This window comes from Didymella exigua, assembly GCF_010094145.1.
Source record: "Didymella exigua CBS 183.55 unplaced genomic scaffold M421scaffold_48, whole genome shotgun sequence".
In the NCBI taxonomy this organism is placed as follows: domain Eukaryota; kingdom Fungi; phylum Ascomycota; class Dothideomycetes; order Pleosporales; family Didymellaceae; genus Didymella; species Didymella exigua.
The window spans coordinates 210,529-238,177 of NW_022984822.1; the positions used below are offsets into that span (position 1 = coordinate 210,529).

Sequence of the window (27,649 nt, forward strand, 5' to 3'; positions counted from 1 at the left end):
CTGCATTTAGTTAGCAGTAGATTAGGGGGGCGAACTTCCGGGCGGGAAGTCGGACATTTTCAGCACTTCACCACGTCTGTGCTGCTATTGTATCCACTTTACCTGCCAGCTTGGTCTATCTGTTTACTTGCTAAGGCTTCATACATGCCCTAGAGATAAGAGTGGTTCTACAAGATACCTTCACATCCTTATTGCCTTCGAGCAGCTAATAACACTCCTCTTAACAGATTATAGAACATGCAATCGGCGTATAAGAAGGTGCAGATTGCTTCATAGTGACTCGAAGTGCTAATTAGTTCGATTGCACAACTAGTCAGTCTTGTAGCTCTTGCAACTCCTGCTACGCAGGGCATCGACCTTAGTTTCTTTCATGGATCTTGCTTTCGTAATCCACAAGCATTTTCAGTACACAGCGAGTATTGTCGTGTTACCCAGAGAATGACAAAGCTAGACTTGTACATTTGTAGTTCTACCGTCAACGCATACAGCAGCTATGTCTTTACAGCGTCGCCACGCATAATCTTCTGCGCCTCTTCCAGCTGCTTCTCAATATCGAACTCCCAGATCCACTGCATCCTTGTCAAGAAGCTATGCTCGATCTTCTCGAGATCATCGCCGTATAGTTCCATGTCGTACAACTGTCCTGCTTCCTGACTCGTCGTAACATTTTTTTGTGTCCTCTCTCGCCTGGTGTAATCGAAGGCGTGGAATGCACATTCAAGATCGTTCACATTGTTCGCATCCTTGATAAGGTTGGCCAAGATGTAAGAGTCTTCGATGCACATGCCGGCACCGGCGCCTTGGTGTGGTGTTGTAGCATGCGCAGCGTCACCAAGCAGACATAGTCGTCCCTTGTGGAAAGTGTTGCAAGGAGGGTGCATAAACAGCGCCCAGATATCAGGCTTCTCCATGGCGCCGACAATTCTCTGGACCTGTGGACCCCATTCTCTGAACTCGGCTTCCATCTCTTCCTTCGAGGTCGTGACGACCCACTTCTCGTTGTCCCAGGTTTTGCTCGAGTTGAAAGCAACGACTGCGTATGTCAGCGGAAATCAACATGTGCACCATCCAATCACACCCACCGTTCATTGTCTTGCCCCTCTGGACCGGGAAGGTAAGGATATGGCCATGATACCCTAAGAAAATAGAGCTGTTTGCTGCAACATCTTCACCCAGCAACTCCACGGCCTTGTCCATCGGAATCAGGCCTCGGTACGCGTACTTCCCCGAGTACACTGCGTCTGACGCGGTATCGTCTTTGCCGAGTAGCCATGGCCTTGTTTTTGACTTGATACCATCGCAACCAATCACAGCAGAATGCTGCGCTGTAGTCCCATCGGCGAAGTGTAATACCATATCTCCGGAGTCGTCTTTCGCATTGCTCAGATCCACTAGTCTCTTTCCGAAGCGAGCCACGCTGTCTGGAATGTCCTTGACCAGCTCGTCCAGGAAAGCTGCTCTGTAAACACCTCCTCGATCGCCTCCAGCCTCCATTGGCACATCAAAGAGGGCATCGCCCACCTTCTTACCTTCTTTCACGTAGCCATCTTTGTCTGCTTTGCGCTCGTCGCCCACGCGAATTGTGAACCAAGAGTCTGCCTTTTCCTTCCACTGATTTCCTGTCTTCGTTTTCGTGAAAGCTTCGTGGATCTTGGGATCCATGAGCTTCATTGCCCGCCCCGCATTTGGCCCAAGGTACACGCCCGCACCTATCTCGCCGAAGTGAGGCGCCGCTTCGTAAACGGTGATGGGTACACCATACCGTAGGAGTGTGATGGCGAGGGTCAGGCCTGAGATACCACCGCCAACAATGGCCAAATTGTAGTTCTTCTTTGGCGAGTCTGTCGAAGTCATAGTGGAGTGTATCGCGAGGTTTCGAATCCAGTACAGAGGTCGAGGGCTCTGCCTAAGGTTTTGTAACCTCAATACCGATCTGGAGAATAGAAGTGAGCTTTACGGGTCTCAAGCACGGCTGTCAATACGGGTGCGGCTCTGCAGTAACTCACTTCGAGCTTCATCCGATTGGTTCCTTCGACACCACTTGTGATGACGCATGCTAGCAAGAGCTCCGCACCCGGCAAATCAACCAGGCGTCAATAGCTCGTCGCCCTGCATTTCGACTAGCAACGTTTTCGGTAGGCCCAAGTTCGGGGCTCCAGGAACAATATACGAGACGCGCAGCTGCTATAGTGCGGCAGCCGATGGCGCTATCCGATGATGCTTCATCTCGAGTGTATCTTCCGATGTCTGAGCATACGAGGCAGCTTCGAACAGGTTCACTATTTAGAACGAGGACGATGTGGGGTATTTGCGGGGTTGGCCTTGCTCCAAGGATGAATCCGCAATTCGGACCTGGCCATGCTGAGCACAAAATTAGCGACCATGTGATTCGCGCTAGCAACGAGTACCGAGTCTTCACACTGCTTCGATGACCACAACAAAGACACGATCTGCATGCTATTATTGTGCGACCACGCATCGTCCTGCTGATTATTTCAAGATGTCGTTGTGAGCCTGCAGCCTGCGTATCGCTCAACGTGGCTACCCCCTGTCGAATAGGCGCGATGTTCGGGCACAGCCGACCCTTCGTCATCACTCCAGCGCGTTAGTCTGCATGGAGCATCCTTGGGAGTATCGGTAGGATCCTGCTATTTTGCATCTTCTTTAACTTCTCGATATCTCCGCACTCAGATTTTGTCTATTCTGCCTCTTTTGCGATCGTTTCTATGATGGCCAACGCCTCGTATGCTGCACGGCAACCTCCTGCTGTGGAGAGCGAGAAGCCCGTTCATGTGCTAGTCACTGGCTTTGGTGTGAGTCCAATATTGCCATCATATTCCCCGAGCGGACAGCTCCAACACGCCCTGCTCGATGCCTGTTCTCCGCTGACACCGCCCCGATCATTTCCAATGCATTTCCTCGACGCCAGTATGTCCCTGCGGAAGGATGCAACCGAGGCTTGCACCAGTGAACAACAACACAGGAGTCCGATTGAGAGGCAACCAGTGGAACGACTCAAAATTTGTTTTAATAACATTGATGATGTGAATGCGAGGCGTCGAACGAGAACAAAAACTTGCACCTTTACGCCACCGAAGTTGTGTTCAACACACAAGATTTACCAAGTCATACGAGTAAATGACTGACAAAATCCAGCCTTTCCTCAACAGGTACCCCAAGAACTCCTCTTGGGAAATAGCTTCCACCCTCCCTGCCCTCATACCAGCCTCTCCGGGCAACCCAACGCCAATCCACATCCACATACATCATGAGCCCATCCGTGTGGCCTACAAGAATGTCGTCGACACTATCCCTAAGCTTCTCTGCATGACGCCGCAGCCAGACCTTGTCCTCCACATCGGCCTCGCAGCGAGCAGGAAGTTCTATGCCATAGAACAAGGGGCTCACTCCCGCGGCTACGGCAAGACGAGCGACGTGGACGGCGAACTGTTCCCAGACTCTGAAGCTCAAAAAGCGTTTCCAGACTCCAAGTACCCTTCAGCACTACATACCGGCTTCGACACAGGGGATGTGCTCTCCAGGTGGCGCACATCATTAGGTCAGTGCCAAAAGCCCTCCTTCGTCGTCGTACTCCGCACACATCTACGATTGCCCATCGACACATCTACCCCGTCCTTGATACATGCATTGAATTTGATTGTTGTGGTATAATCCACCTACACCTCGACACATTACACGCCATCACCACCACCGTTCAAGTCATCGCACCACACTCAACGACCCCATGCGCTGCCACCCCTCCTCTTTTATAAGTATCGCAGAATCAAGTGGCATTCACACTGCGAATTACTCAGGAGCACACAAGTAACAATCCCCCCAGGCTACAACAACCCCAACGGTACCGCCAGCATCGAGCGGCTCCCCGAACTGCGCACCAACTCCGACGCGGGCAACTTCCTCTGCGGCTTCATCTACTACAACTCGCTCGCGCACTTCCACTCTCGGGACCCGGAGGCGGAGAAACCAGTCGTGTTCATGCACGTGCCCGACCTGAGCGGGAGCGAGGCCAAGCTGCGCGAGGGCTGGGAGGTCGCTGTTGCGCTGATCAAGGCGCTTGTGGAGAGTAGGAGGAAGGTGGGTGTTGGCAGCGGTGGGGAGAGGGGAGAGTGTGCGGGGCAGGATGATGATGCGAGGAACAATACTGCGGTATGAGTGGAGGGGAGTTATGGTGGAGCACGATTGCATCAAGGGTGCTTAAGACTGTCAAGTGTACGGGCAAGATGAGTTTAGAGGGCAACGTGTGCAAATTGGAGACATGTGCTCTTTGGAAATCTACGCAAGATGTCGAGAATGAAAACACTCCGAGCGCTTCCTCCAGCACCGAACACTGAAGACGTGTGCTCGCTAGGATGGGTCTCATACACCCAGATCGTCGCCTAACACACGTACCATTGTCCCCTCACCGTGGATGAACTGCATTCCCCGAAAGACCTGCGAGCCAGGCCCTGCACCGTAGCTCACGATTTCGAAACAGATCGAAATCCAACGCCCAGTGCCGTTGCCAGGGTATGGGAAAGCAGTGCTTCGAGTATATCGTAGTACTGTCGTAGAGCGCGGTCTGCTCAGGAGTGGAGGCCTTTACGCCATACTCGCGTGGCGGACAGAGGGTGTGCTTGCGGCGTGAGCAGGTTGCTTGCGCGTTGGGCGGACGCCAACCAAGCACTGTACATCGAGCAAAGATGGCTACCTTTTGCAAAGATGGCTACCTTTTGCAAAGATGACTTGGCAGGAATCAAGGTGGACGTGTAACAAGCAGGCCATGATTCTACATGCGCAAGACACATGTACTCGTTCCTACGTCTGTGTCACAGGGCAGAGCTGGTTCGTCTTGGCGTCATGTCGGACACTTTGCACCCTTGGCGAGAGCCATGTCGAGGGCAACCATGCAGTCGATCGAGGTAGGTCCTAGAGGCGATCAATGGCTGTCCGTGCGCAGGCTCATCCTGTCATACGTGTGTCGCGGTCCTCTGTTGTCTCTGCGGGCCGGGCGAGCTCTCGCAAAGAGGCCTTCAGACGGGCAATGCGAGCCTCCAGGTCCTCGATCTCCTCTTCTTGGTCGGCGCAGGTGCGGCCAATCTCCGGCAAAGACATGACGGCGCGCTGTGCCCGCTGTATCTTCAGGCGGATGTCGGTGGCCGCTGTGGCTACATGCTGGATCTCAAGAGGCCCGTCTGCGGCGGCCGACTGAGAGGACGGGTCTGGTGGCGGGGCGTCGATGATGCGCTTGAGGAGCTTGTGGAGGTCGGGCACGATGTCGAACGTGGCGGGCGGCGGGAGGCCGGGGGATGCATACGCAGAGGCGGGAGCGTGCAGGAGGGCCGGCGTCGCAGCGGCCGTCGGTGGCAGTGAGGCGCGCGCTGAGGCAGGGGCATGGGGTGTGGCTGATCCCGACATGATGAGTGTGACCGCTCCAGACATGATAAGCGTGGGGAGCGCCGCGTGGTAATAGTGGAGCTGGCTGGGCGTGGTGTTTTGTTGAACCTCCAGCAAAAGCAGTGACGAAACTAGAAACTAGGGTCGTCTCCGCCCCACCACTGCCCCTCTGTTGAGCTCGAGCAGCTTTTGGCTCCCTCACCCCTCACGCCCTGTTCTATTATTCCGCAGCTCGAACAGCCCCTTGAGCTTTAGCCCTTCTCTCCCACCACCTGTCCACTTGACCCGCAACCATGGTGCAGGTCGACCAGAAGGCCGTGCTCATCGTCATCGACGGATGGGGTGTCGCGACTGAGAAGTCGCGCAAGGATGGCGACGCTATTCTCGCCGCCGACACGCCCACCATGGACGAGTTTGCGAAGAGCGGCTCCCAGACTGCCCAGGGCTACACCGAGCTCGAGGCCTCTTCCCTCGCCGTCGGTCTCCCAGAGGGCCTCATGGGCAACAGCGAGGTCGGCCACTTGAACATCGGCGCCGGTCGCGTTGTCTGGCAGGACTCTGTTCGCATTGGACAGACCATCAAGAATGGCAAGCTTGGCGAGAACGAGACTGTCAAGCAGTCGTTCCAGCGGGCCATCGACGGCAACGGCAGGCTCCACTTCTGCGGCCTGGTCTCTGACGGCGGTGTCCACTCCCACATCGACCACCTGGTCGCCCTCCTGAAGGTCGCCAAGCAGATGGGCGTCCCCGACGTCTTCATCCACTTCTTCGGCGACGGCCGTGACACGGACCCCAAGTCCAGCGTTGGGTACATGACAGATCTGCTCAAGGCCACCAAGGAGATCGGCACAGGCGAGATCGCTACCATCGTTGGCCGGTACTACATCATGGACCGCGACAAGAGGTGGGACCGTGTCGAGATCGGTCTGAAGGGTCTGGTCACTGGCGAGGGTGCCGAGGAGAGCAGCGACCCAGTGGCCACTATCAAGGAGAGGTACGAGAAGGGCGAGAACGACGAGTTCCTGAAGCCCATCATTGTCGGTGGAAAAGAGCGCAGGATTCAGGGCAAGTCTTACAACTGAGTACCGACATGTCCTGTGCTAACTCGTGCATGCAGACAAGGACACGGTCTTCTTCTTCAACTACCGCTCCGACCGAGTTCGTGAAATCACCCAGCTCTTGGGCGACTTCGACCGCTCGCCCAAGCCCGACTTCCCCTACCCCGCCGACATCCACCTCACCACCATGACCGCATACAACCCTAGATACACGTTCCCCATCGCTTTCGCTCCCCAGCGTATGAATGACGTTCTTGCCGAGACGCTCGGCAAGCAGGGTGTCAAGCAGTGCCATGTTGCCGAGACCGAAAAGTATGCTCACGTTACCTTCTTCTTCAACGGCGGCGTCGAGAAGCAGTTCGAGAACGAGGAGCGCGAGATGGTTCCTTCGCCAAGGGTAGCCACATATGACCTCCAGCCCACCATGAGCGCAATGGCTGTCGCTGAGAAGCTCTGCGAGAGAATCCAAACGGGCAAGTTTGAGTTTTTGATGAACAACTTCGCGCCACCTGACATGGTCGGCCACACTGGTGTCTACAAGGCAGCTATTGAGGCTTGCACAGAGACTGACAAGGCCATCAAGAAGGTCTACGACCAGTGCAAGGAGAGCGGCTACACCCTCTTCATTACTGCTGACCACGGCAACGCTGAGGAGATGCTTACGGAGGAAGGCACCCCCAAGACATCTCACACCACCAACAAGGTTCCCTTTATCATGGCCAATGCTCCTGAGTCCTGGAGCTTGAAGAAGACCGACGGCGTGCTCGGCGACGTCGCACCCACGATTCTCGCCCTCATGGGTCTTCAGCAGCCCGAGGACATGGATGGCTCCAGCTTGCTCGTTAAGTCATAAGGCTGCCCGCTCATCTTCACGATAAATTTCGCTTCTTTTTTTTTGTTTAGACCATAGGAGCGTTGGCTACGACTGAACGCCGTCACGTAGGGATAGAAATAGTATGCACCTCAAGATCAAGATCTGGAGAACCACAAAGACAGAATTGTACTTGAGAATCTGGATGTGCAGCGTCCGTCAAAACGTTGCTGATGGTTGATGCCTGATCCGCGGGTTGGAGCCCCACCATCAGCTTCGGCGGGCGGACCCTTCCAGCCTACGACATTGGAACCCCTCCCACCACGACATGAGCTCACACTTCATGCTCCGCACATTCACTACCACGAAACCCGACTAGGCTTATCGCGTACTCTAGGCAGCTTACCCTCCGTTTCTCCGCGCGATTACACGCAATCACACGCAATCACACGGCATCTGCTCGGCCAGGCTGATTCACCGGCCCCCCTCCACACTCGATCGCACCTCTCTTTCCCTTCCGCCGACCGGTGTGCCGCCAGCCAAATAGTAGTCCGTACTTAGACTTAAAGCGGCACACAATCTCTCGGTCCGAAACGATGGCGTCGAACGGAGCAACCACACCTCAGTCACAGGCGCAAGTGCAGCCCTGTCGATACAAGACCGGAAAGACATTGGGTGCGGGAAGCTACTCCGTTGTCAAGGAGTGCGTGCATATCGACACAGGAAGATACTATGCCGCCAAGGTCATCAACAAGAGGCTCATGGCGGGGCGAGAGCACATGGTCAGGAACGAGATTGCCGTTCTGAAGAGAGTGTCCATGGGCCACAGGAACATCCTGACCCTGGTGGACTATTTCGAGACCATGAACAACTGTACGGCCGTCGAAGACGTGAGATTGCGCCTTGCTGATCACTTGCAGTATATCTCGTGACCGACCTTGCCCTTGGAGGCGAGCTGTTCGACCGCATCTGTCGAAAGGGCAACTACTACGAGTCTGATGCCGCAGACCTGATTCGAGCCACACTCTCTGCTGTCGCCTACCTCCACGACCACGGCATTGTACACCGAGACTTGAAGCCTGAGAACCTGCTGTTCCGTACCCCCGAAGACAACGCCGATCTTCTGATTGCTGACTTTGGACTGTCGCGCATTATGGATGAAGAGCAGTTCCATGTTCTCACGACCACCTGCGGAACTCCCGGCTATATGGCGCCTGAGATCTTCAGAAAGACTGGTCACGGCAAGCCTGTGTAAGTTTCCGCGCCTCCATGTCAGTCTTGCACGGTTAATGATTTGCACAGCGACATCTGGGCTATCGGCGTCATCACTTACTTCCTCCTCTGCGGCTACACACCGTTCGACCGCGACTCAAACCTCGAAGAGATGCAAGCCATTCTTGTCGCTGACTACTCATTCACGCCGCTCGAATACTGGCGCGGTGTCTCGCTCACAGCTCGCGAGTTCATTCGCCGTTGCTTGACCGTGGATCCAGCAGCGCGCATGACCTCGCACGAAGCTCTGTCGCACCCTTGGATTGCTGACCTCGGCGCCAGTAAAGCCGAGGGTGAAGAAGATCTGCTGCCAACAGTCAAAAAGAACTTCAACGCTAGGCGCACGCTTCACGCAGCTATCGACACCATCCGTGCCATCAACCAGTTGAGGGCTGGCGGCGCAGCTGGCATGATGGACGGCATCAAGGCGAGCGAGCCGCGCCGTGGCGCACCTCCAGCTCCCAAGTTTCCCCAGCCTGCAGAAGAGGGGTCTGACCCTATGGAGATCGACCATGTTGACAGTCGGGGCAACGGTCACGGCCAGACCGAAGCTATGATCAAAGAGCAAGAGCGCAGGATCCGAGAGACACAGCAAGGACTGTGGGGTAAGCGCTGAGAATGGCATTGCACCTTCGTACTTTCCTTTCGCCTTCCTTTTTCTAGACGGCAGGACCTCCTGCCACTTGTTTGTCAACACGGGTCAGGGCGCCGGCCGACGACCTGTAATTCACTGTACGTGCATATTCCCGACTATATACCACTGAACATTACACACCTTCTTTCACCACCATACCATTCCTTCTCTTTATCAATTCTACATCAACAGCTCGAACCCGTACTCACTTCGGATCTCCAGCGCTGCGATTGCGCCGTTGAAACGAGGTGAAGGCGTGTTTCGCGAGTTCGATCAACTTGGATTCTATTGCACAATAGCAGCGCCAATCTACAGATCACACATACCTTCAGCATCACGAACGCCTTGTCACGACCGCTACTAAGAACAAGGCACCATATCAGCATGTGCTCCCTCGAGGCCAGTTTTTGTGGACTGTCCCTCCTCGACTCCGTGGTCGTCCCCAGAATCTCCAGTCCCGCTCCGCCTTCAGAAGCTACATTACAAGCACGTTTGGTCATTCTGCCTGGCACAGTTCAACGTATGCGCGGGGACCTAGAGCAGCATATGTTCGGTCAATGTGCCAAATCACTCCAAGCTGAGATCATCAACGTCCTCACACGTACAGACCAGCTGCGCCGTTATGCCCGTTCAGGTGTGACATTTGAGAATGTTGGGCCGGACCATAACGTCAATGACTATGGCCGCGATGTAATTCTACACAATAGCAGCAGTGCCGTATCGGATGGCCGCGACGATAGAAGCCGCTGCTGCTTCTGCTTGGAGCCCTACTCAACAATACACACTGCTTTCGAGATCACGGCATGCGCACACTCTGTTGGGAAAGCTTGTTTGTCGACCTGGCTGAACAGCTCAAGTCTGAACGCCAACACATGTCCGCACTGTCGGGAAGAGCTGTTCGAGCGCCGCGCTCGCCGGCCAGCGGCCCATCCCAACGATGGCGAACTGGAGCAACTCGACACTCGGTTTTGGAGAGAGATAGATCGACTGTGGGAGCTCGCGAAATCGCGGGACGAATTGGGACCTGAGGCTGCAACGAGGTTTTTCAGAAGTGTCATAGCCGAAATCAACTACACCTTCTTTGAGAACGACGTCAGCTTCTGCTTGGAATACGTGGGCGGCCCAAGATCAACGTTGAATATACAAAGTGGGAGCTGGCACAACTAGCCATCGCCGCTAAGGAGTTTGATGCTGTCGCGGAGGTATTCAGCGGACTCGGCTTGGTCGCTGTTTCGTGGAAATTTTGTCCTCTAAGCATAAGGATACGCAATGCAGTTGTTGTCAACGGTGCGCCAGGAATCAAGCGCTCCGCTTACATCAAAACGCAGCATTCAGACCACATACAATGCTGAAGATTCCACGCTGCTACCCTGATGATGAGATCAGGTATCCGACCTTACTCAGCTCCCCAGGAGAATTGTAGTGGAGGCGCAAAGGCCAGGATGCAGTTTTTCGGGTGTTCCCACGATACCGTTGCGCCCAATGTGACTGAAGGGTCCAGGAACAGACACTGCCCCCGTTGCTGGAGCAGTTTGTGTTTGGGATCCGTCTGTTGACTCGTGTGCACATCTCGACTTGAGAGGAAGGCTGGAGGCACCATCCGTCTGCCGTCGGGTCCGCGGCTCGGTCGTAACGATACCGAAACGCAGGTTACGAAGGTACCTGTACTGATCTACTGTGCGACCAGTCGAATCAGAGAATACCTTGCCCTTGTCTAGGACGCCGCATGATTGCGATGTCTGAGTGATGAGCAGAGATGAACGTGAGTGGGAGAAAAGGAAGATAGGGAAGAGGCTCGGACAGCTGGGGAGAAGGGCTGGTGCATCCTCTTTTGTGTTTCGTTTGTTGGCGCTGTGAGTGGTAGATCGACGCGACTCCCGGATTGGAGAATGCAGAGCTGGTGCAGGCTGAGGGTGAAGCAAGCTGTGAACAAGGGTACTCGACCCATCACCTGATGGTCTGATAAACGGAGCTCTGTTATGCGAAGCGAGCTGACATGGTCTTGCGGCTCAGCTTGTGTTGCAGATGCAGGTAGGAACTCATAACAATGGATCGTACGGAAACGGAGGGCGTAGACACATGCCATGGTGACCACACATAAAGATCTTGCGAGTACAGAATGAAAGCTCAAGGATTGAGAATACTCCTCATTATCGGATTGCCACTGCTTTAAGCTACCAGCATGTGCTGTAGTGCTGCTTTGCGGTATCTGGTCAGTAAGACGAGTATGCGGGCAGCCATGACAACATATCTCTGAAGTTATGAGAAGATCCTTCGTCCTCGACTGGAAGATACTTATCAATCAGTGGTGCAAGAACAGCCTCTTACACTGACTTCGTATGCCAAGTCTTGACCTGTCGTTTCGGCAAAGTTTGCCGACGCAGCGGCGCCGGGCTGCGGCGCGTGAAGTCGATCTCGATCTGGCATTCACGCGCTTGTTCAACAGGGTAAGAATTAAACCCATGCAGGCAATTGCTAGGCTAGAACAAGTGGTCGACCGAGTCAATCCGAGGACGCTGTGCCCCACTTTATTGATTGTCGACAACTGTACGCGTGATGAGACTAGAAATCGACGTTTATTTCGTTCACAGCAGTCTAGGACTATGGCCAAAGCAGCAACTCGTATCGAAGGATGCGATTCAACGACTTGCGGTCGTCCTTTATTACATTCCTGCCACAAATTGCTTGGCTGGATTCTCGCGTTCGAAAGCTACAAGACTGTTCCTGCAGTTACCACCGCAAGGTTGCAAACGTCGCGCCCATGCGCCACCAATTCGCCAGCTCGCATAAAGATCGGCATGAAGTGAGGCCGACGATGCGGCAGATAGGGGACTCTCAGCATCTGCGTTCCGCGGAACATGCTTACATCTTGCCACCGAGGCCTGTTCCAAAAGGTATGTGGAAGCGCAACCTGCGGAGAAATTGTTGCAGTCTGACGTTTCAGTGGAGCTGGTCCTGACAGCTCTCTCTCGATGCTACGCTCACAGAGCACAGTTCTGTATGTTCTGACCGCTGTTTCTGCACGATGGAAGTGATTTTGTCGTCTCGAACCCGTGCTTGGGTCGGTTCGCGTGCGCTGCTGACACGAAATGGAAGGCAGGGGTTCGAGAATCGCCGATGATGGGATGCGGATTCCCCTGACGTACATGTGGGACCACATGGGAAAGTACAACCGTTATTACGATCCGATCTGGATTGACGACAACAGGCATTAGCGTCAACCGTATCCTGACTTCCGCCCTTGGAGTCACCTCATTCATCCCACTCACTGTCCTAAACCACTTCTTGCTAACACAACCAGCTCTTATCTTAGCATATACCATAATTCGACTCCAGATGTGACCATCATTCTAGAGACATGTCCTGCCGTAAGAATATGCAACGTTGGTGGCCGCGGGGAGGGATTTTGGAAAGGAGGCTGAGGTAGGTTCATCGCGTCCATACCTGCGCATCATTGGAGTGTGCCACGTCTCCTGTAATGCTGGAGCACACTGAAGCCGTTCAATGCCGTTCAATGTACAAGAAGAAGCATGGAACTGCCTGCGGGTAGGACGACAGAACGCCGCAAGATCATGTGTGGGTCTGGCTGGACTGGACCTGGCCATACAATAGAGGCAAGTATTGTACTCGATGGTTGCCATAATGGCCTTGATCCAAGCTCATCCCTAGGTCGTGATGGTAGTGCCCATCTTCTCCAGTGGTGCACTAGTCCCGCGGGATGTTCGTTGCCATGGGTCCGCCATGTTGTTCAACCCCTTCAGCATTATCCGTAATATGATGGTCGTAGCCGTTGTTCGAGTGCCTGCGCCGACTTTCGAATATGGTGACACCTCTTCAGTGAAAGCTCAGATCAGCAACGCTCGATTGCAACGCCTTTTCTCAACGTGGTGGGTCCGCGGACGCAACTTGCGAATAACTCGTATACTGCTGATGAGTTCGGAGTTGGCAATGAACTGCTCTCACATCCAAAGGATGCTGTGTGGCCACCCTTCGAAGAGCGAAGTGCGGTCCGCGGGTGGCTACTTGAGGTGCTCTTCGGTCGGTATGAGCAGGACTGGTGTGCAGGTTTGCCTTGTGAAGGTGAGTATTTTTTGCATTATTGTTAGATCCTAACTTGCCATCGTTGGGCATGTAACATTTTGCGGCCGACAGCAGCAACGCCTTGTGGGCGTCGAGAGAGAAGTGCCGAGTTCAGTGCAAGAGTTGGATGGAAGCCGCAAGTTGCGATGGGCAACAACGGTCCGCACACTTCGTCACGAATTTCCTATGTGAGGTTCCCAGCTCTGACACTCAAATTCAGCGCATGCAAATTGTCACTCCAACGCAAATCACTCACCCCATCATTTGGAAGACGACAGTCTCACCTACCAGCACTGCCCTAAATTATTACACTCATCGATACCGCTGGAAAAGTCCAGTGCCCGGATCAGTATGCTCGCTACATGATAACTATCAACGGACGATCTTGTAAGATCGTTACGACTTACTCAGTAGGGTTTCCTCACTGAGCTGGTCGTTCCACCGGTGCGCACGGGAGATTTTAACCAGTCTCCGGGACCCTCCATCTGGCCTCCATCTGGCCAGGCTCTTTCTAGCAGAGAGAGGCAAGGCGCTCCCTGTTGATCTCAAATGTCATAGCCAAGCGAACATCGAAGGGAATCTACTCCAAACGAATCAGAAAGCTGTTCGGTTGGCTAGGTCGGGTACGCTCAGGCCACCTTTCGGTGGGAGTCCCTTGGAGTGTGGGCTCACTGTGAATCACTCCGTCACTGTTAGTGATTTTGGATCAGAGAGAAGGTGCGAAGCTGTTCGAAACCGTCTCGATCTCCCAAATCGTGGTGAGTCATCAGCATAGGTCGGGGGACTGAGCTCAAGTCAACACTTGCTGTTTCAGTCCACATAAGTGAATAAGTGTAACTCAGATACGTTCTAAAGGAATGAGGTTTGGTTTTCTGCATAGAGTCGGGGGTTTGAGTGGTGTCCGGCGAATGCGGGCGCGATGGAGGGCCGTAGCTTTGGTTTTGACACGCCCCTACATCTTTCTCACTGCTGCACCTCTGCACCTCGACACCCCGATAGCAATTCTTCATACGCATCAGGGAATATTTGGCGATTACTCGGTCAGTATTCATCAGGAGGCGAAAGAGTAGCTCTGTAAGTATGACGCAAACAAATCTGTCCTAGTACAGGATCGAAAATAGCAGCGCATTCGGAACGACATCCCACTTGTAACCCTCGATCCACCACGTTCGTTACCAGGCCAAATACGCCGCTATAAACGCATTCGATTCGACTTTCGATTTGGAGCTTCAGCAACCCGAGCATGGGTAAATATCGCTCCAGAAGCGGGTGGTGAGTATGTTGTACCGGCTAGAGTCCACAAGGCTGACCGCCGTCTTTTAGTCTCACGTGTCGAGCTCGCCGTGTAAAATGTAAGTTGGCCCCTCCCGGATGCCAGCCTGTCTGATTTCCTATAGGTGACGAAACGCATCCTGTCTGCAAAGCTTGCAGCAAGAAAAATCGTCCATGCCAGTGGGAGGCACCGCACACAAAATTCAAAGACTACCAGCCGTATGACGCAACTTTGGGTTACAAGAGCACCGGAACTAGCGAGCACGAAGATATGGATGTCGACGAAAGTGATGACGAGGAAAGCCAGGCCAGCCGGAGTATCTCGCCGAGCACCAATCAAGAGCGAAAAGGCAGCGATCAGCATGGAACGACCTCTGATAGTGCATCACGATCAACAAGTGGTCCTTCAGCCAATGACTCGGTTGGTCTACATTCTCCAAGATCTCCATTACCTCTCCCAGGACATAGAATGCAAAGTAGCATCTCTGTATCAAGTCTGCTGCGACCACATCTACCGGAGGGTCCTCGACCGTACTCCCAGGAGCATGTTTCCCTCACACAAGGAGAAGCCAGGCTTGTGCATTACTACTCAGAACAGCTTGGCCGATGGCTTGATTGCACTGATGCGACTCGCCAATTCACTCTCGGGGTGCCAGAGAAGGTCAAATGCTGTCCGGTTCTCTGTCATGCGGTCGTGTCATTTGCAGCTCGCCACCGCAGAGAAGATGATATTGCTGATGCTGCATACCAGCGCTGTATCGCTCTGCTCATCGACCGTTTGGACGAGCCCAACGCAAGCCATGACGAAACATTACTCTGCGCCATCGTCATCTTGCGATTCTATGAACAGCTCAATGGCAAGTTTTGCGGCTCCGATTGGATACATTAACTGACGTCTGCAGTGCCCTCCAGTACTGGTTCAGATGCCGCACGACATCTGGCAGGCTCTTCTGCAATCCTGCGTGCTTCGCAAGGCAACCACTGCGTAGATCCGTCCGCACCTACGCTTCGTGAAGCTGCTTTCTGGGTATATGTTCGTCAATGTTTGTACACGGCTACAATCAACCAGCAGCCGCCGGATGTAGACTTCTCACTACAGCTACATCCAACGCCAGGTTCAATGCAAGATCCGCATCCACTGGCGCGACTGAGATTGGAAACTGCTTGGGCGAACCAGATGACTTGGAACACGGCTCTCGTTGCCAACTTCTGTTTTGAGACCGATCCTTCAGGTGAGCGGAAGAATAGACTATCTCGCTGGCAAGAACTTTGGGATGTCGTTCAAGCTTGGAAGAAAGACCGACCTGCAGGATTTGATTCCATCTGGGACGGACCAGCTACTGAGGTTGACGCGAGCTGCTTTCCTCAAATATGGTTTACAGCCGACTGGCACGGTATGCATAAATCTGCACAACGTGCTGGTTGAAGCTAACGTTGTGTTGTAGCTGTCGCATTCGGGTTGTACCATTTCTGCTGCATGATGCTTCACAGTTTCAAGCCAGGACCGAGATTCGCCATACGTAGCGTTGGGAGTATTTCGACCACAGACGTAAGGGCTTCGCAATAACTTCGGTGTCTCTCATTAACCATATCAGTGTCAGGTCTTGGAGCATGCACGTGCGATTTGTGGTGCATGCCGCAGCACACCCGAGGTAGTGCAGCTTTCGATCATTCTATGCCACACCATCTTCATTTGGGGCCCCCTGGTCTCAGATCCGAGAGAGAGGAACGAAATCATCCAGCTCCTCGAGGAGTTCGAAATGGCGCATGTCTGGCCGACTGCTTGGATTGTCAATGCTCTTAGGGCAGAATGGGGTCTCTCACAGATCGAATAGTTCCTTTTCTTACCTGCGGCAGCAGAAATAGCCCACAGTCCAGCAACCAATACCCAATTCAATAGTATTGTTTAGAGTTTTTTTTCACTCGACCTCTCTGACGGGCCGGATCGATGGATCGAATCCTTGGTAAGAGCTGCAGTTGGCTCGCATGTCTTTGGCAATCTATAGAGACCGCATTATAAGTGCAATACAGTTGGTGGGTAACTCTTTACTTCTTTTATAAGCCTCAGCTGATACGGAGAATGATCTACGCTAGATCAGATTCTCGCCCTGCGACTGTGCATGCACCAGGGTTCGAAGCTCCAAGTTGACTGTGGTGTGATATTATTTCACGGTCAAGTGTCAGCACTTCCCGGAAATCTTTTCCTTGACCCCCAAAATCCTGTTCTCCCCTAACAGTGTGTAAGATTGATTGTACCCACGATGATCGGCAGTTCTCCCCGCCCAACCAGTGCAGGCACACATTCCCGCCGGGTAAGAGGTCCGCCAGACGCAATGGATTGACAGGCTGTAAGGCTGCAGTAAACCGCATCCGTGTAGACCCCGTAACCAATGTATATTCTCGAATGTGGTGAACCAGCTGCCGTAACAAGCTTCCGGTTTCGTGTCTCTTTTGCCTCGAGGTGCGGAGCGTGAGGTTTCGTCGGCAATGTTGACCGAACGCGACTGTCAGCGTTCAAAACATCGTCAGTGGCCAAGTTCCGTGGTCACTGGTCCCTGCTTATTTGACAACTTCTGCAACTAGAACTCAGAGGTTCGCTACGTAGTCTCGGATTGTCGCTCCATGATATCTCGAGCCGAGTTTCTGCCGTTTACGATGATATGGGCTCTGTCTGTGTGGCGGCGTGCCGCCTACGTCTGATTCCATCGTACAGCATACGAGCCGATTACATGTACTATAGGAATACTGTATTTCGGGGAGGGTTGACTCGATGACTGGGATATCTCGGAGTTAGCTGCGGTAGCAGAGGAACGCATTCAAAACAAGCTCACAAACACCTGAAGCACGTCCCAAACTCGCTGTATGGACCTGTGTCTCGAGAGTACAGGCAATGGATTCTGATCTGGGTTGAGATGGACATTTGCCGTTGGACTGCACTTCTCCTTTTCGAACCTGTTCAGCCAGCTGCCCAGGCTGCACAAAGCCTGAAGGAGGCTCGTTTGACTTCCAGCGTGGGACATATACTCGGGAGGAATCCTAGCCTGGCTTGTAATGCAGTTCAAAAGATAAGCTGGGACAGGAGAGAGCATATATATCTAGTGTTCAGGTGGCGGAGACACGTAATGTTTACTTCCTCCGCGGGCGCGTGTTAGTGGTCCTTACCGTATTGCGTAATTCGTCTCGAATTTTAACGTGATCCCTCTGTATGTCGGAGGGGTTTCGCTGCTTAACGGGGCTACGCGCCGCATGCCTTCGATCCCCCCTACACATTGAGTCCATGTTAGTGAATCGGTACGTGTTTACCTGATCATTGCATGGAGAAGATTACCGAGAAATCATATGTCAACCTCGCTTTAGGAGGTCGACCTCTATGAATGAACTCCTCTTCTGCATTGGAAGTGCAATCTTGGCTCAGGTAATCTGAAAACTATCCATCTCACAATGCAACGTCAAGACTCAGCAATGGATGTTAGAGATATTTCTCCGAGTAAGATAGAAGTCGGGAACCCCAGGAAAGACAGCATTGACCTCACCGTCCTCGGAGTGTGCACCGGCACTGGCCTTGGTCGACTCGATTGCGCGTTAGTTCGGTTCGGTCAGAAGAGTCCATCCGCTCCGCTACGGGTGAAACTGCAGCAGGTCAGTAGTACTTGCTGCACTGTCACAACTTACCGCCAACAACTAATGTGTACAGTTCGATTCGATTCCCATCCCCGCGTCAGTGAGATCTTCCGTTATCAACTACCTACGAGTCGACCGCTGCAGATCCAAGCCAGCACCACACCTGGACGACTTGCTCGGCAGTCTGTTTTCAGGCGGCATCAAGACCTTCTGCCGCAAACATGGCATCGAAACTTCATCCGTCGACCTTGTGGGCACTCACAGTGAGGCCATGAAAACCTCCAATGCATGGTACAACATCGATGGCGCGCAAGAACAGCTACTTCACTGGAATGCGATCGTGGCCGCGGAGACTGGCATCAGTACTGTCTACGACTTCGCAATCGTCGAGCGCGCAGTCGTTAGGCCGCATGTCCATCCGACCACCTATGTCGACAGGATTCTCTTGCGACACCCCTCGAAATTCCGCGTCTGCCTTAACATCGATGAAATTGCGAATTTGAGCTTCATACCCGCGCATGGCGACGATGACGCTTGCGCAGCCATGTCTCATGATGTTGGACCTGGCAGCCTCTTAATCGACTACGCCATGCGGTACTGCACGTCGAACGATCAATCTGAAGACCACGACGGCAAGGTCGGGTCGCTAGGCAAGGTTCACCATGACATCGTAGACCGTTTTCTCGACTCACATGACTATCTCCGCTCACCACCCTCGCGAAATATAGCCACGGAGATGTTCGGCGACCACGAAGCCCAACAACTCATCGATGAGTGTCTCTACAGCAACATGTCCGAGGTCGACACCCTTGCTACCATCACACGCGTCACAGCGCAGAACATACTCAAGCAGTACCGCCGTCTGCTGCAGGTTTTCTTCCCGCCTGGCCAGAAGGTCGACGAACTCTTCATCTGCGGCTCCGCCGCCCGTAACTCGAACATCATCGATTATCTCGAATCCGAGCTCCCCGAGAGCGTCATTACGAAGCCGTTACGGGATATTGGCATACCGGGCGATGCGCATGAGGCTGTGTGCTACGCGTATCTCGCGCTCGAAGCAGTGCTCACCCAGACCATGCAGGATACAGAGACGCCTTTGGAGCCGAGCAGCGCGTATCCGAAAGCGGGTACAATACGATCAAGATTTGTGCCGGGGAGACGGTGGGGAGATTTGGTCAGCAACGTGCTGGAGTTCAGCGGTGGACAGCGGATACATGTCGCGACGGATGTGAGAATCACAGGAAGCCTGGAGGCGGCGGTGCAGGGTATGGACATTCGCTAAAGGCGCACGATGAGCACATTCTCTGTTCTAATGAAGGATCTGATGAAGAACTTAGGGCTGGCGTCTTGTGGCCACAGGAGTTCAGGTCTCCGGTTTGTTGCGCGGTGGAGCGCACATGGATCTTGGCAGCGTGATAGCGAACATTTCCCTTGTCTGACTTCGTGCCTCTTCTCACGGCTGTACCTTGCTTCAGTATGGTGTGCTGGGTGACAGAAGTTGCAGGATGTTCCGATATCTATGCCCGGGCTGGAATGCTCCCCACTGGGCGTCGGCCTCTTCTCTACCGCCCAGACGCCTCGGCATCGACGGACCGTGGTTGTGAGAACGCCGGATGTCTCCATACCTATATGCCAACACCCATGGACGATACTGCCTGGGCATTGATGGGGTATACGAGGCTTTCAGGTCCGGACCAGTGCTTTATCCTTTTGGTAGGGTACGGCATGCTCAAAACATGCCTTCGCAACTGAACAATTGCACGATGACTTGATGATTGAGAACTGGAAATGCAAACTGCGCAAGGAAGTTCAACTGCAACCAAGACGAAACATGGGAACAACTAAAAACCTTGATAGGCAGCTCCAAACACGTGTGCATGACAAGGAAGATCAAGTTCAGGATGGGAACGGCTCTGCGAAGTCCTCCCACTAGGGCCTAGCCAAGAAGCTTGTCGTACCGTCTCGCGCTCTTGCTACATCCATCAATACCTGCTTGATCAACCCTAAATCCCTATCGACGTCAACCATCCAGTTGGAGACCGCGAAGCGACACGCTGGTCTGCCTGCCCAGCTCGTACCACTGACATAGATCCTCCTGCTGGCCTTGATTTTGGCAATAAGCTGCTCGTTCAAGTTCTCGTCGACAGCCCTGAACAGCACGATGATGTAAATTCGACCTATGATCTTGTTCGTATCCGCCTCGGTGTGTGGTAGAAGTTCATAGTCCTCGCTCTCCATGATCCACTGGGCGATGCTTCGCGACAACGCAATTTGGCGCTCAAGCATGTCACGATACCCAGCTTTCCCATAAGCGACGAGCGAGGCATATACAGGAAGAGCACGGAAGCGCCGCGAGTTCTCCAGTCCAACATTCAAGGGGCTCATGACTCCGTCTCTACCACTTCCAGCCGCAAGGTATGCCGCGTTTGGATTGGAAAACACACGTTCGGCGAGTGAGCGGTGACGGGACAAAAAGAAACCGCAATCATACGGCACGTTGAGAAGCTTATGACCATCGCCTGTAATGCTGTCTGCCAGTTCGAGCCCTGCTGTGCAGTCTTTGATAGATTGGTAGGCAGATATGGATGGCAAGAGACGCGCTTGAATCCCAAACGCACCGTCCACGTGGATCCACGCCCCGTGCATGTCGCAAAGTCGCCGTAGAGCTTGCATCTCTTGCAGTGAAGAAGTTGCAAATAGACCGGTGTTGACTTCGGAGGCGGAGATCGCTACGATGCTTGCCGCGCCAGGCTGAGCAAGATGCTTCTTCAGCAGATCCATGTCGAACTTGTGTGGTGCATCAGTTCGAGCAATCGTCTTCACGCAGCTTCGACCCATTCCGAGTATCGAAGCTGCTTTGCTAAGCGATGAGTGTGGAACCGTGGTCAGGATCTGGATATTGTCGATGCCAGCGAGGCGCATAGCGTGCATGATGCCATGCTCGCCCACGCTGACCCCGGCGTCGGTGCGGTGTGCGCTAGCTTCTGCAATGATGTATTCGCGGCCGCATGCAAGACCCACGATGTTTGAAGCAGTGGCACCGGTGGTGAACGTACGGTGCGGCCATTGGGAGGGCGTGAACTCGAGGAGCGAGCATAGGAGAGTGAGGGCGCGGTCCTCTATCTCTGTTGCTAGGGTTTCGCTTGGCAAATGAACTTGTACATTTTGGTCGTAATGAGTTACGAGGTTATCCGCGAACGAAGCTGCAGGCGTCGAGCCACCTGTCACAAAGCCATAGTATGCTGGTGAGCGTGAGGAGGCGTTGAGAGCTGGACCAAGTTCGTGAGTCAGATGACGGATGGTGTCTTCGAGGCCAGCCCCTTGCTCTGGTAGATCACGCTTGAGGTGTTCGCGTGCTTCTGACAGGACTTGATGAGACGGAAGGACGTTTCCCGGTAATGTGGAGGTGTGCAATGTTGCGATTGCCGTAGAAAGTTTGTTGATGAGCTCTGGTGTGTGCGCATCCAATATTGACGAGGTGGGGATTTCGACAGAGCACATTTTACTGTGAAAGAGCTGTGCTCTCAAAAGGCTCGATCTGAGCAATAGTAGTCCCGGGTACTGTCTGCGGTTCCAAAGGGGCAGTGACACATGGGATAAAATGTATTCGACAGTAGAATTGAGGATTCAACACTACCAGACTACCCAGGCATGCTATCCGCAAGTGTCAGTGCCAGCCGCGGTTTAGATGTCTTTGGCGAAGCCCCGAGCCACGTGGCCCAGAAGCCCGACATGTGTCGCCCAGCTGTGCTCTCGCGAAGTACTGCCACGCCTCGACTGAGATGTGGGTCAAGCGGACACAAGCGGAGTCTAGCGCATCACGTGCTGGCGCGAGCGCGCCTTCCCAAATGCCCTAGTCGACAAACAACGCTAGCGCACTCTATCGTGAGCAACGCCACCACGGCCCTCACTTCTAGGTGGTACAGCGCGTAACGACGCGTCGACGACTGGCAGGCCCGGGATACAATCATGCGCGGCTCTGATGCCTCCTCAGAATAACTTTAAGCAGCATCTCAAGTGGCTGCTGATCGCGAGGCCTTTCATCCCGCCTTCCGTTCCGCTCGTTGCCTACAATCCTGACGATAACACCAACTTGGACGACATAGCAGACGAACAGTCACGATTGAACGACATCACGATAAATGATGAACCAATACCAGCCGCACAGCCTGCCACAGCCCCCGTACCTGTCCTTAGCCGCCCTCGACCATCCCGCACCCTCGCTCGAACGAAGACACTCGATTTACACAAGCAACCCGAAATCGAAGGGGGAGAGAGTGATATGGCAAGACTGCGCACAACACCAAGCAATGGAAGACCTCGGCTTATGCTAGCGGGCGTGCCGCCATATGCATCGACACCTTCTACGAGTAGACAGCAGGAGGGAAATGGCAATGCACGGAGCCGAGCGCTGACGGAAGGTCGCAGCGAGTCCGCATGGATCACCAGGGATGAATCTTCGAGTGCAGCTGAACCTTCCATGTCGCGCAGGCCACGCGTGCAGGTCTTCGATGTGGAGGCCATCGACCTGACGGGAGAGGAGGAGATTCCCTCATCGCCAGTACCAAACCACTTCAATAAAAGCAAAAAAAGGGAAAGCGACGATTACAAGAAAGATGCTGCCTCTAAACAGTCTTCAAAGGCTGCTCATAAGATACCCTCTGGCAGTCCAGACCTTATGATGGATGATTTTCCGGACATCGATGAATTTGTCATGGCGCCAGATACACCAGTTCCAAACAGCCCGCCACCACCATACTCTACTGTTGCTCGAAGTAGGGAGCAAAAGCAACAGGAAGCGGCAACTGGTGACCTTGAAGAAGCTACGATAGTGCAGTCGTCGGGAGATGAAGGGCCAGTCCTGGCAGGGCGCAAAAGGAAATCTTTGAGCCCTGCACCTTCAGAAATTCTGGCGCCAGCTCGTAAGATTGGCAGGCAAGCACGGAGTCCTTCACCGTTGACAAATGCTGCGGCTGTCGAATCAGCGCGTACACCCACGACAAGACGGATAGCGCATGCAGTGATGGACTCAGAAGATGAAGAGGATGATTTCGGTGACTTGGACGTCATGGAGCTTGACTTGCTGCCCGAGTCCTCACCAAGCAGACGTACGCGCAAGCAGACGGCGAGTCGGGGCCCTGCGAAACATTCAACCCAACTGCAGTTGCCAATTCGGTCACCCAGTAAGCCTGCCAGAAGTCGAAGCCCATATGAAGATAAGCAGTGCTCGATACCTACCCCGGACACGACCAAGTCGCCTTGCAGAAAGAAATCCCCACCGAAGAAATCGCAGTCGAGACCGCTTGTACAGCCTGCATTATCTTTATCCGAAATGTCCAAAGAGCAGAAAGCAAATACACACAAGGTCATCGAATTCTTCTTGGAAGTTGGCGGTGATCAACACCTGCAGTCTGTGATTGTAGCTTGGGAGAAGGCTAAAACTGCATTCGTCGAGCAAGTCGGACTCGATGACCCAGACCCGCGCGTCAAAGATAACGTAGAGTGTCTGCGACCTAAGAAGGCTGCCGTCGAGCATTTGACAACGCTGAAGGAACAGTACAATAAGATCGCAACTGAAAGAGACATCTTGAAGCAGAAAGTGAAAGACGACATCGAAGAAGGCATCTACGATGAGGCAGACTATACAGCCCTGAAGACGGTGTCTAAGTCGCTCGAGCTTATCGAAGTGCAAATCCAGCACTTCCTTGGTATTGCGGGGATTCAGCAACCAAAGGCAGCACCAAAAGAGCCCAGAAAACCTGCCATCAAAGTCGAAGCTATGCCTCATCATGTCGTTGTTGAAGCAACACAAGCAAGTCCCGCTCGACGAAAACAGAAGGCTGCAGACTCAGGGCCGGGTCATGTTCCACAAACACAGTTCCCGAACCAGCGCGTGGGTTCACCCAGTCGACACATACGGTTCGCTGCAGATCAAGTTCCCGCTCCTCCTCCAGCCGCGCGGACGACGTCAAGATATCAGGACCAGACCCTTCAGCAGTCTCGTTCTGAACAGGCCACCGCCCGTGGCTCTAGCGGCAATGATTCGTATCACACGGCTGAAGATTTTGGCGAGTACGACTTTAGCGACAATGAAAATCTGTTCACTGAACATGTGGGTCCAGATCTTCAAGCGGGTAATGGACGTGTTACCAGAAGTGAAGACGAAGAGGACTTTGGTATGGATGATGACGAGGAGTTCCTTCACGAGATGGACAGGGTTGAGGGACCAGCTTCGGGCTACTTCGATTGGAGGGGCAATAGAGCGAACGCCAGTGCGCCCTCGCATCCGCGAGAAGTACTTCGCGAGACTACAGTCGATACCGCGCAAAAACAACACAAGCCAAGTTCACCGAAGAAACCTACAATGAGCATGCCTGGAAAAGGGGTGCCTGGGATGAATCACCCTTGGTCGAAGGACCTTAGAGCTGCACTGATCCATAAATTTCATCTTCGAGGGTTTCGACCAGGTCAGCTGGAAGCCATCAATGCGGCACTGGCCGGAGAACATTGTTTTGTTCTCATGCCGACTGGAGGAGGCAAATCTCTGTGCTACCAACTGCCCTCAATCATTCGTTCTGGGAAGACAAGCGGAGTCAGCATTGTAGTGTCTCCTCTTCTCAGTCTGATGGAAGATCAGGTCGATTCCGCCAAGACCCGCTTTGGCGTTCAAGCATGCCTAATCAATGGGCAAACCCCGTCAGACGAAAAGAAGGTGATCATGGACCACCTGGAGAAGGAGGCCGACCCTGGGAAGTTCATCCAGCTTCTCTATGTCACACCAGAAATGCTGAGCAAGAACCAGCGGATGATCAGTGCATTCCAGAGGCTCTACGACAGAGGTCATTTGGCTCGTATTGTTATCGATGAGGCGCACTGTGTCAGTCAATGGGGTCACGACTTTCGACCAGATTACAAGGCTCTGGGAGATGTCGTTCGCCAATTTCCGGGAGTGCCGGTGATGGCTCTCACGGCTACAGCGACCCAGCTTGTGCGCGCCGATGTCCGCTCCAATCTCGGCATTGAAAACGGGCGCATGTTCTCTCAAAGTTTCAACAGGCCCAATCTGTTTTACGAAGTGTTGCCGAAGGGCAAGTCGATGGTCAACACTTTCGCCGAATTGATCAAGGAAAGATATCCACGCAAGTCTGGCATTATTTATTGCTTGTCTCGCAAGAATTGCGAAGACGTCGCAAAGAAGCTCTCGGAACTTGGCGTTCGCGCTTTCCACTACCACGCTGGCATGGTAGCCGATGAACGATCAGAGGTCCAGAAGAAATGGCAGAGCAACCAGTACCACGTCATCGTCGCCACGATAGCCTTCGGCATGGGCATCGATAAAGCCGACGTACGTTACGTCATTCATCACACCATGCCGAAGAGTCTGGAAGGCTACTATCAAGAGACGGGTCGAGCTGGACGTGATGGCAAGAGGTCAGAGTGCTACTTGTATTACCAGTTCGCAGACACAAGGATGCTGCGGAAAATGATCGATGAGGGTGAAGGTAGCAGAGAGCAGAAGCAGCGACTTCATGACATGCTGCGTACAGTCGTGCAGTACTGCGAGAACAAAGCCGACTGCCGCCGTGCACAAGTTCTGGGCTACTTCAGCGAGGCCTTTGACTCTGCCAACTGCAACAAAACATGCGACAATTGTCGCTCGGATGCATCCTTCGTCACCAAGGATCTTACGGATTACGCGGCCATAGCGTTTAAGCTCGTCAGTAAGGTGCATGAGGATAACGTCACCATGCACCAGTGTGTCGATGCATTTCGAGGTGCCAAAGGCGCCAAAATCAAAAAGAGCGGCCTCGAAGAGTATGGTTGGGGCTACGGTGCTGATCTGGAGCGCGGGGATAATGAGCGGATCTTCCAGTCCTTGCTGGAGTCCGGGGCTCTCAAAGAAGAGAGCGTAGTCAACAAGGTTGGCTTCGCGACCAACTATCTTCATGTAAGCCTTTCCGCTGCGTATCAGCAGTCGCTAACCACCATAGCCCGCCACATCCCGGAACGATTATGAAACTAAGCGCAAGCAACTTAAGCTGCAAGTTCGAGCGTCACCTACCAAAGCACCGGTCAGAAAGAGACAGGTAAAGAAGCAGCAAGCAGACTATCCCTCTACTAATGTCTCTTCGCCGGTCCGAGCAACGAAGCGGAGAATTCAGGAGTATGCATACCAACAACAACAATCTTACAGCGATCACGAGCACTTCGCGAAACCACGGCGCGCTATGCGTGACCAGAAGAGCCGCAGTCGTCAGCCTCAGGATTTTGGTGATGAGTTTGCCGCGATTCGATTTGCGAAGCCGCCACGAGTAGCCAAACAGCCTAAGAGGCTGGGCAAACCAATTACAGTGGATGAGAGGCTGACTGGGTTTGATGAGATGCAGCGAGATATTCTGCATGACTTCCTCAACGGTGCGAAGAAGTTGAGACAGGACATCATGACGAACAACGGCCATCGACAACCAGTCTTCTCCGATACAATTCTTCGAGAGATGGGGCTGTGCTTGCCCGCTGACTTGGAGGAGATGAAGACTATTCCAGGGATTAATAAGGACATGGCCGACCGCTATGGCAAGAAATTCATGCTCCTGATCAATAACACGCGAGACATGTACGGCGGTATGGCACCCACTCCACGGAACTACCCACCACAGCGTCGACCGATTGTCGAAGCACTCTCAGACGACGACTGCGAAGAAGGCGATGACGATGAAGAAGTCTACGATCCGAATCGTCAGCAAGTCATCGATCTCTGCGAAAGTGATGAAGATGACCTAGCCCCAGCCGAGGACTTGGAGAGCAACTATTCTTATGGCGATAGTGATGACGATGACGATGACGAGCGCAGAAGTCACTTCTTCACACAGCCCCCCGATCCCGAAGTGGAAGAGTTCAACAACCGCTTGACGCAGACCATATCCGCGAACACAGCCTCTTCAAAAGCTACAGCTCTGAGGAGGGCACCTAGAGCGTCCTCATCTGCGCCAAAGAAGAGACTCAATAGGAAGTCAGGAGGAAGCTTCGGGAAAAGTAGTTACTCTGGGGTAAAGAAACGAGCAGCCAGTAAGGTGACAAGCAGTAAAGCGCCTGCTGCCCAGAAGAGGGGTGCTGGAGGGACGTCCCGTGGAGGCACTGCGGCTGGTGCAAAAACTGGAGGTAGAGCTGGTGAGAACAGCAACGGCTGGAGTTCGATCATGGGTATGCCCACCTGAGTATCTCCGGTTGCTCTTTCATCTCTTTCATTAACAGAAATACCATTCATCCGCTCTGTCACTGCATTGTTGGCGTCTCGGTTCGCATTGGGGTCAATTTCGACGGGAGGTATTCTTAGCACGCGAGTACCCCATTCATCATCACGTTGGCGCATGAAGAATATGCGGGCACATCATCTAGTGTATTAAACCGTCGCCGTATCTTTTGCAATCATATATCTTGCCGTGGCTTACCTGCTTTCCCTGCACGCAAAGTCGAACATTCGTAGAGGTATAACCCAAGTCTGACGAG

The 27,649-nt window shown here is 53.4% G+C and overlaps 12 protein-coding genes across 12 annotated transcripts; 7 read left to right on the top strand and 5 right to left on the bottom strand.

Annotated features, from left to right (window-relative positions):
• Positions 1 to 491: 491 nt before the first annotated feature.
• On the bottom strand, positions 492 to 1,854 carry M421DRAFT_74972 (mannitol 1-phosphate dehydrogenase; the record flags this gene model as incomplete). The annotated part of the gene is made up of 2 exons (XM_033597092.1): positions 492 to 1,033; positions 1,083 to 1,854. 2 exons carry the CDS (start codon positions 1,852 to 1,854, stop codon positions 492 to 494), a joined length of 1,314 nt encoding a protein of 437 aa, XP_033443880.1.
• An 89-nt stretch (positions 1,855 to 1,943) lies between these two features.
• Positions 1,944 to 2,866, bottom strand: M421DRAFT_310762 (uncharacterized protein). Its single transcript, XM_033589203.1, has one exon. It carries the CDS (start codon positions 2,591 to 2,593, stop codon positions 2,057 to 2,059), a length of 537 nt encoding a protein of 178 aa, XP_033443881.1. The 5' UTR covers positions 2,594 to 2,866; the 3' UTR covers positions 1,944 to 2,056.
• On the top strand, positions 2,458 to 4,402 carry M421DRAFT_425689 (peptidase C15, pyroglutamyl peptidase I-like protein). Its single transcript, XM_033594167.1, has 3 exons — positions 2,458 to 2,813; positions 3,157 to 3,559; positions 3,842 to 4,402. Exons 1-3 carry the CDS (start codon positions 2,730 to 2,732, stop codon positions 4,171 to 4,173), a joined length of 819 nt encoding a protein of 272 aa, XP_033443882.1. The 5' UTR covers positions 2,458 to 2,729; the 3' UTR covers positions 4,174 to 4,402.
• A 453-nt stretch (positions 4,403 to 4,855) lies between these two features.
• M421DRAFT_74965 (uncharacterized protein) lies at positions 4,856 to 5,415 on the bottom strand (the record flags this gene model as incomplete). Its single annotated transcript, XM_033597091.1, has 2 exons — positions 4,856 to 4,926; positions 4,974 to 5,415. 2 exons carry the CDS (start codon positions 5,413 to 5,415, stop codon positions 4,856 to 4,858), a joined length of 513 nt encoding a protein of 170 aa, XP_033443883.1.
• Positions 5,416 to 5,687: 272 nt separating this feature from the next.
• M421DRAFT_104364 (2,3-bisphosphoglycerate-independent phosphoglycerate mutase) lies at positions 5,688 to 7,305 on the top strand (the record flags this gene model as incomplete). Its single annotated transcript, XM_033587008.1, has 2 exons — positions 5,688 to 6,459; positions 6,512 to 7,305. 2 exons carry the CDS (start codon positions 5,688 to 5,690, stop codon positions 7,303 to 7,305), a joined length of 1,566 nt encoding a protein of 521 aa, XP_033443884.1.
• Positions 7,306 to 7,859: 554 nt separating this feature from the next.
• On the top strand, positions 7,860 to 9,151 carry M421DRAFT_9577 (calcium/calmodulin-dependent protein kinase type 4; the record flags this gene model as incomplete). The annotated part of the gene is made up of 3 exons (XM_033598340.1): positions 7,860 to 8,136; positions 8,184 to 8,514; positions 8,566 to 9,151. 3 exons carry the CDS (start codon positions 7,860 to 7,862, stop codon positions 9,149 to 9,151), a joined length of 1,194 nt encoding a protein of 397 aa, XP_033443885.1.
• Positions 9,152 to 9,352: 201 nt separating this feature from the next.
• M421DRAFT_310604 (uncharacterized protein) lies at positions 9,353 to 10,610 on the top strand. Its single transcript, XM_033589201.1, has one exon. The coding sequence runs from the start codon at positions 9,554 to 9,556 to the stop codon at positions 10,334 to 10,336; it is 783 nt and encodes a 260-aa protein (XP_033443886.1). The 5' UTR covers positions 9,353 to 9,553; the 3' UTR covers positions 10,337 to 10,610.
• A 3,787-nt stretch (positions 10,611 to 14,397) lies between these two features.
• Positions 14,398 to 16,847, top strand: M421DRAFT_310923 (uncharacterized protein). Its single transcript, XM_033589204.1, has 6 exons — positions 14,398 to 14,521; positions 14,573 to 14,601; positions 14,647 to 15,378; positions 15,424 to 15,915; positions 15,967 to 16,070; positions 16,117 to 16,847. The coding sequence occupies exons 1-6, from the start codon at positions 14,493 to 14,495 to the stop codon at positions 16,354 to 16,356; spliced, it is 1,626 nt and encodes a 541-aa protein (XP_033443887.1). The 5' UTR covers positions 14,398 to 14,492; the 3' UTR covers positions 16,357 to 16,847.
• Positions 16,848 to 17,208: 361 nt separating this feature from the next.
• M421DRAFT_425698 (uncharacterized protein) lies at positions 17,209 to 17,627 on the bottom strand. The gene has a single exon (XM_033594168.1). The coding sequence runs from the start codon at positions 17,539 to 17,541 to the stop codon at positions 17,338 to 17,340; it is 204 nt and encodes a 67-aa protein (XP_033443888.1). The 5' UTR covers positions 17,542 to 17,627; the 3' UTR covers positions 17,209 to 17,337.
• A 147-nt stretch (positions 17,628 to 17,774) lies between these two features.
• M421DRAFT_425699 (uncharacterized protein) lies at positions 17,775 to 19,577 on the top strand. Its single transcript, XM_033594169.1, has 3 exons — positions 17,775 to 17,936; positions 17,995 to 18,160; positions 18,216 to 19,577. The coding sequence occupies exons 1-3, from the start codon at positions 17,896 to 17,898 to the stop codon at positions 19,422 to 19,424; spliced, it is 1,416 nt and encodes a 471-aa protein (XP_033443889.1). The 5' UTR covers positions 17,775 to 17,895; the 3' UTR covers positions 19,425 to 19,577.
• Positions 19,578 to 20,071: 494 nt separating this feature from the next.
• M421DRAFT_74897 (pyridoxal-dependent decarboxylase) lies at positions 20,072 to 21,643 on the bottom strand (the record flags this gene model as incomplete). The annotated part of the gene is made up of 1 exon (XM_033597085.1): positions 20,072 to 21,643. One exon carries the CDS (start codon positions 21,641 to 21,643, stop codon positions 20,072 to 20,074), a length of 1,572 nt encoding a protein of 523 aa, XP_033443890.1.
• A 150-nt stretch (positions 21,644 to 21,793) lies between these two features.
• On the top strand, positions 21,794 to 27,357 carry M421DRAFT_96042 (uncharacterized protein; the record flags this gene model as incomplete). Its single annotated transcript, XM_033598361.1, has 4 exons — positions 21,794 to 21,926; positions 22,060 to 25,385; positions 25,599 to 26,090; positions 26,134 to 27,357. 4 exons carry the CDS (start codon positions 21,794 to 21,796, stop codon positions 27,355 to 27,357), a joined length of 5,175 nt encoding a protein of 1,724 aa, XP_033443891.1.
• Positions 27,358 to 27,649: the final 292 nt, after the last annotated feature.

What these genes read in the sequence shown, in the direction of transcription:
- M421DRAFT_310762 (XM_033589203.1), bottom strand. Translation starts at nt 2,593, where the DNA reads ATGACGAAGGGTCGGCTGTGCCCGAACATCGCGCCTATTCGACAGGGG.
- M421DRAFT_425689 (XM_033594167.1), top strand. Translation starts at nt 2,730, where the DNA reads ATGGCCAACGCCTCGTATGCTGCACGGCAACCTCCTGCTGTGGAGAGC. An exon ending in TGCTAGTCACTGGCTTTGGT is followed by an intron (nt 2,814 to 3,156) that starts GTGAGTCCAATA and finishes GACAAAATCCAG; the next exon opens with CCTTTCCTCAACAGGTACCC. An exon ending in CAGGTGGCGCACATCATTAG is followed by an intron (nt 3,560 to 3,841) that starts GTCAGTGCCAAA and finishes CAATCCCCCCAG; the next exon opens with GCTACAACAACCCCAACGGT.
- M421DRAFT_310604 (XM_033589201.1), top strand. Translation starts at nt 9,554, where the DNA reads ATGTGCTCCCTCGAGGCCAGTTTTTGTGGACTGTCCCTCCTCGACTCC.
- M421DRAFT_310923 (XM_033589204.1), top strand. Translation starts at nt 14,493, where the DNA reads ATGGGTAAATATCGCTCCAGAAGCGGGTG. An exon ending in TCGAGCTCGCCGTGTAAAAT is followed by an intron (nt 14,602 to 14,646) that starts GTAAGTTGGCCC and finishes GATTTCCTATAG; the next exon opens with GTGACGAAACGCATCCTGTC. An exon ending in GTTTACAGCCGACTGGCACG is followed by an intron (nt 15,916 to 15,966) that starts GTATGCATAAAT and finishes GTTGTGTTGTAG; the next exon opens with CTGTCGCATTCGGGTTGTAC.
- M421DRAFT_425698 (XM_033594168.1), bottom strand. Translation starts at nt 17,541, where the DNA reads ATGTCCCACGCTGGAAGTCAAACGAGCCTCCTTCAGGCTTTGTGCAGC.
- M421DRAFT_425699 (XM_033594169.1), top strand. Translation starts at nt 17,896, where the DNA reads ATGAACTCCTCTTCTGCATTGGAAGTGCAATCTTGGCTCAG. An exon ending in GAAGTGCAATCTTGGCTCAG is followed by an intron (nt 17,937 to 17,994) that starts GTAATCTGAAAA and finishes AATGGATGTTAG; the next exon opens with AGATATTTCTCCGAGTAAGA. An exon ending in TACGGGTGAAACTGCAGCAG is followed by an intron (nt 18,161 to 18,215) that starts GTCAGTAGTACT and finishes TAATGTGTACAG; the next exon opens with TTCGATTCGATTCCCATCCC.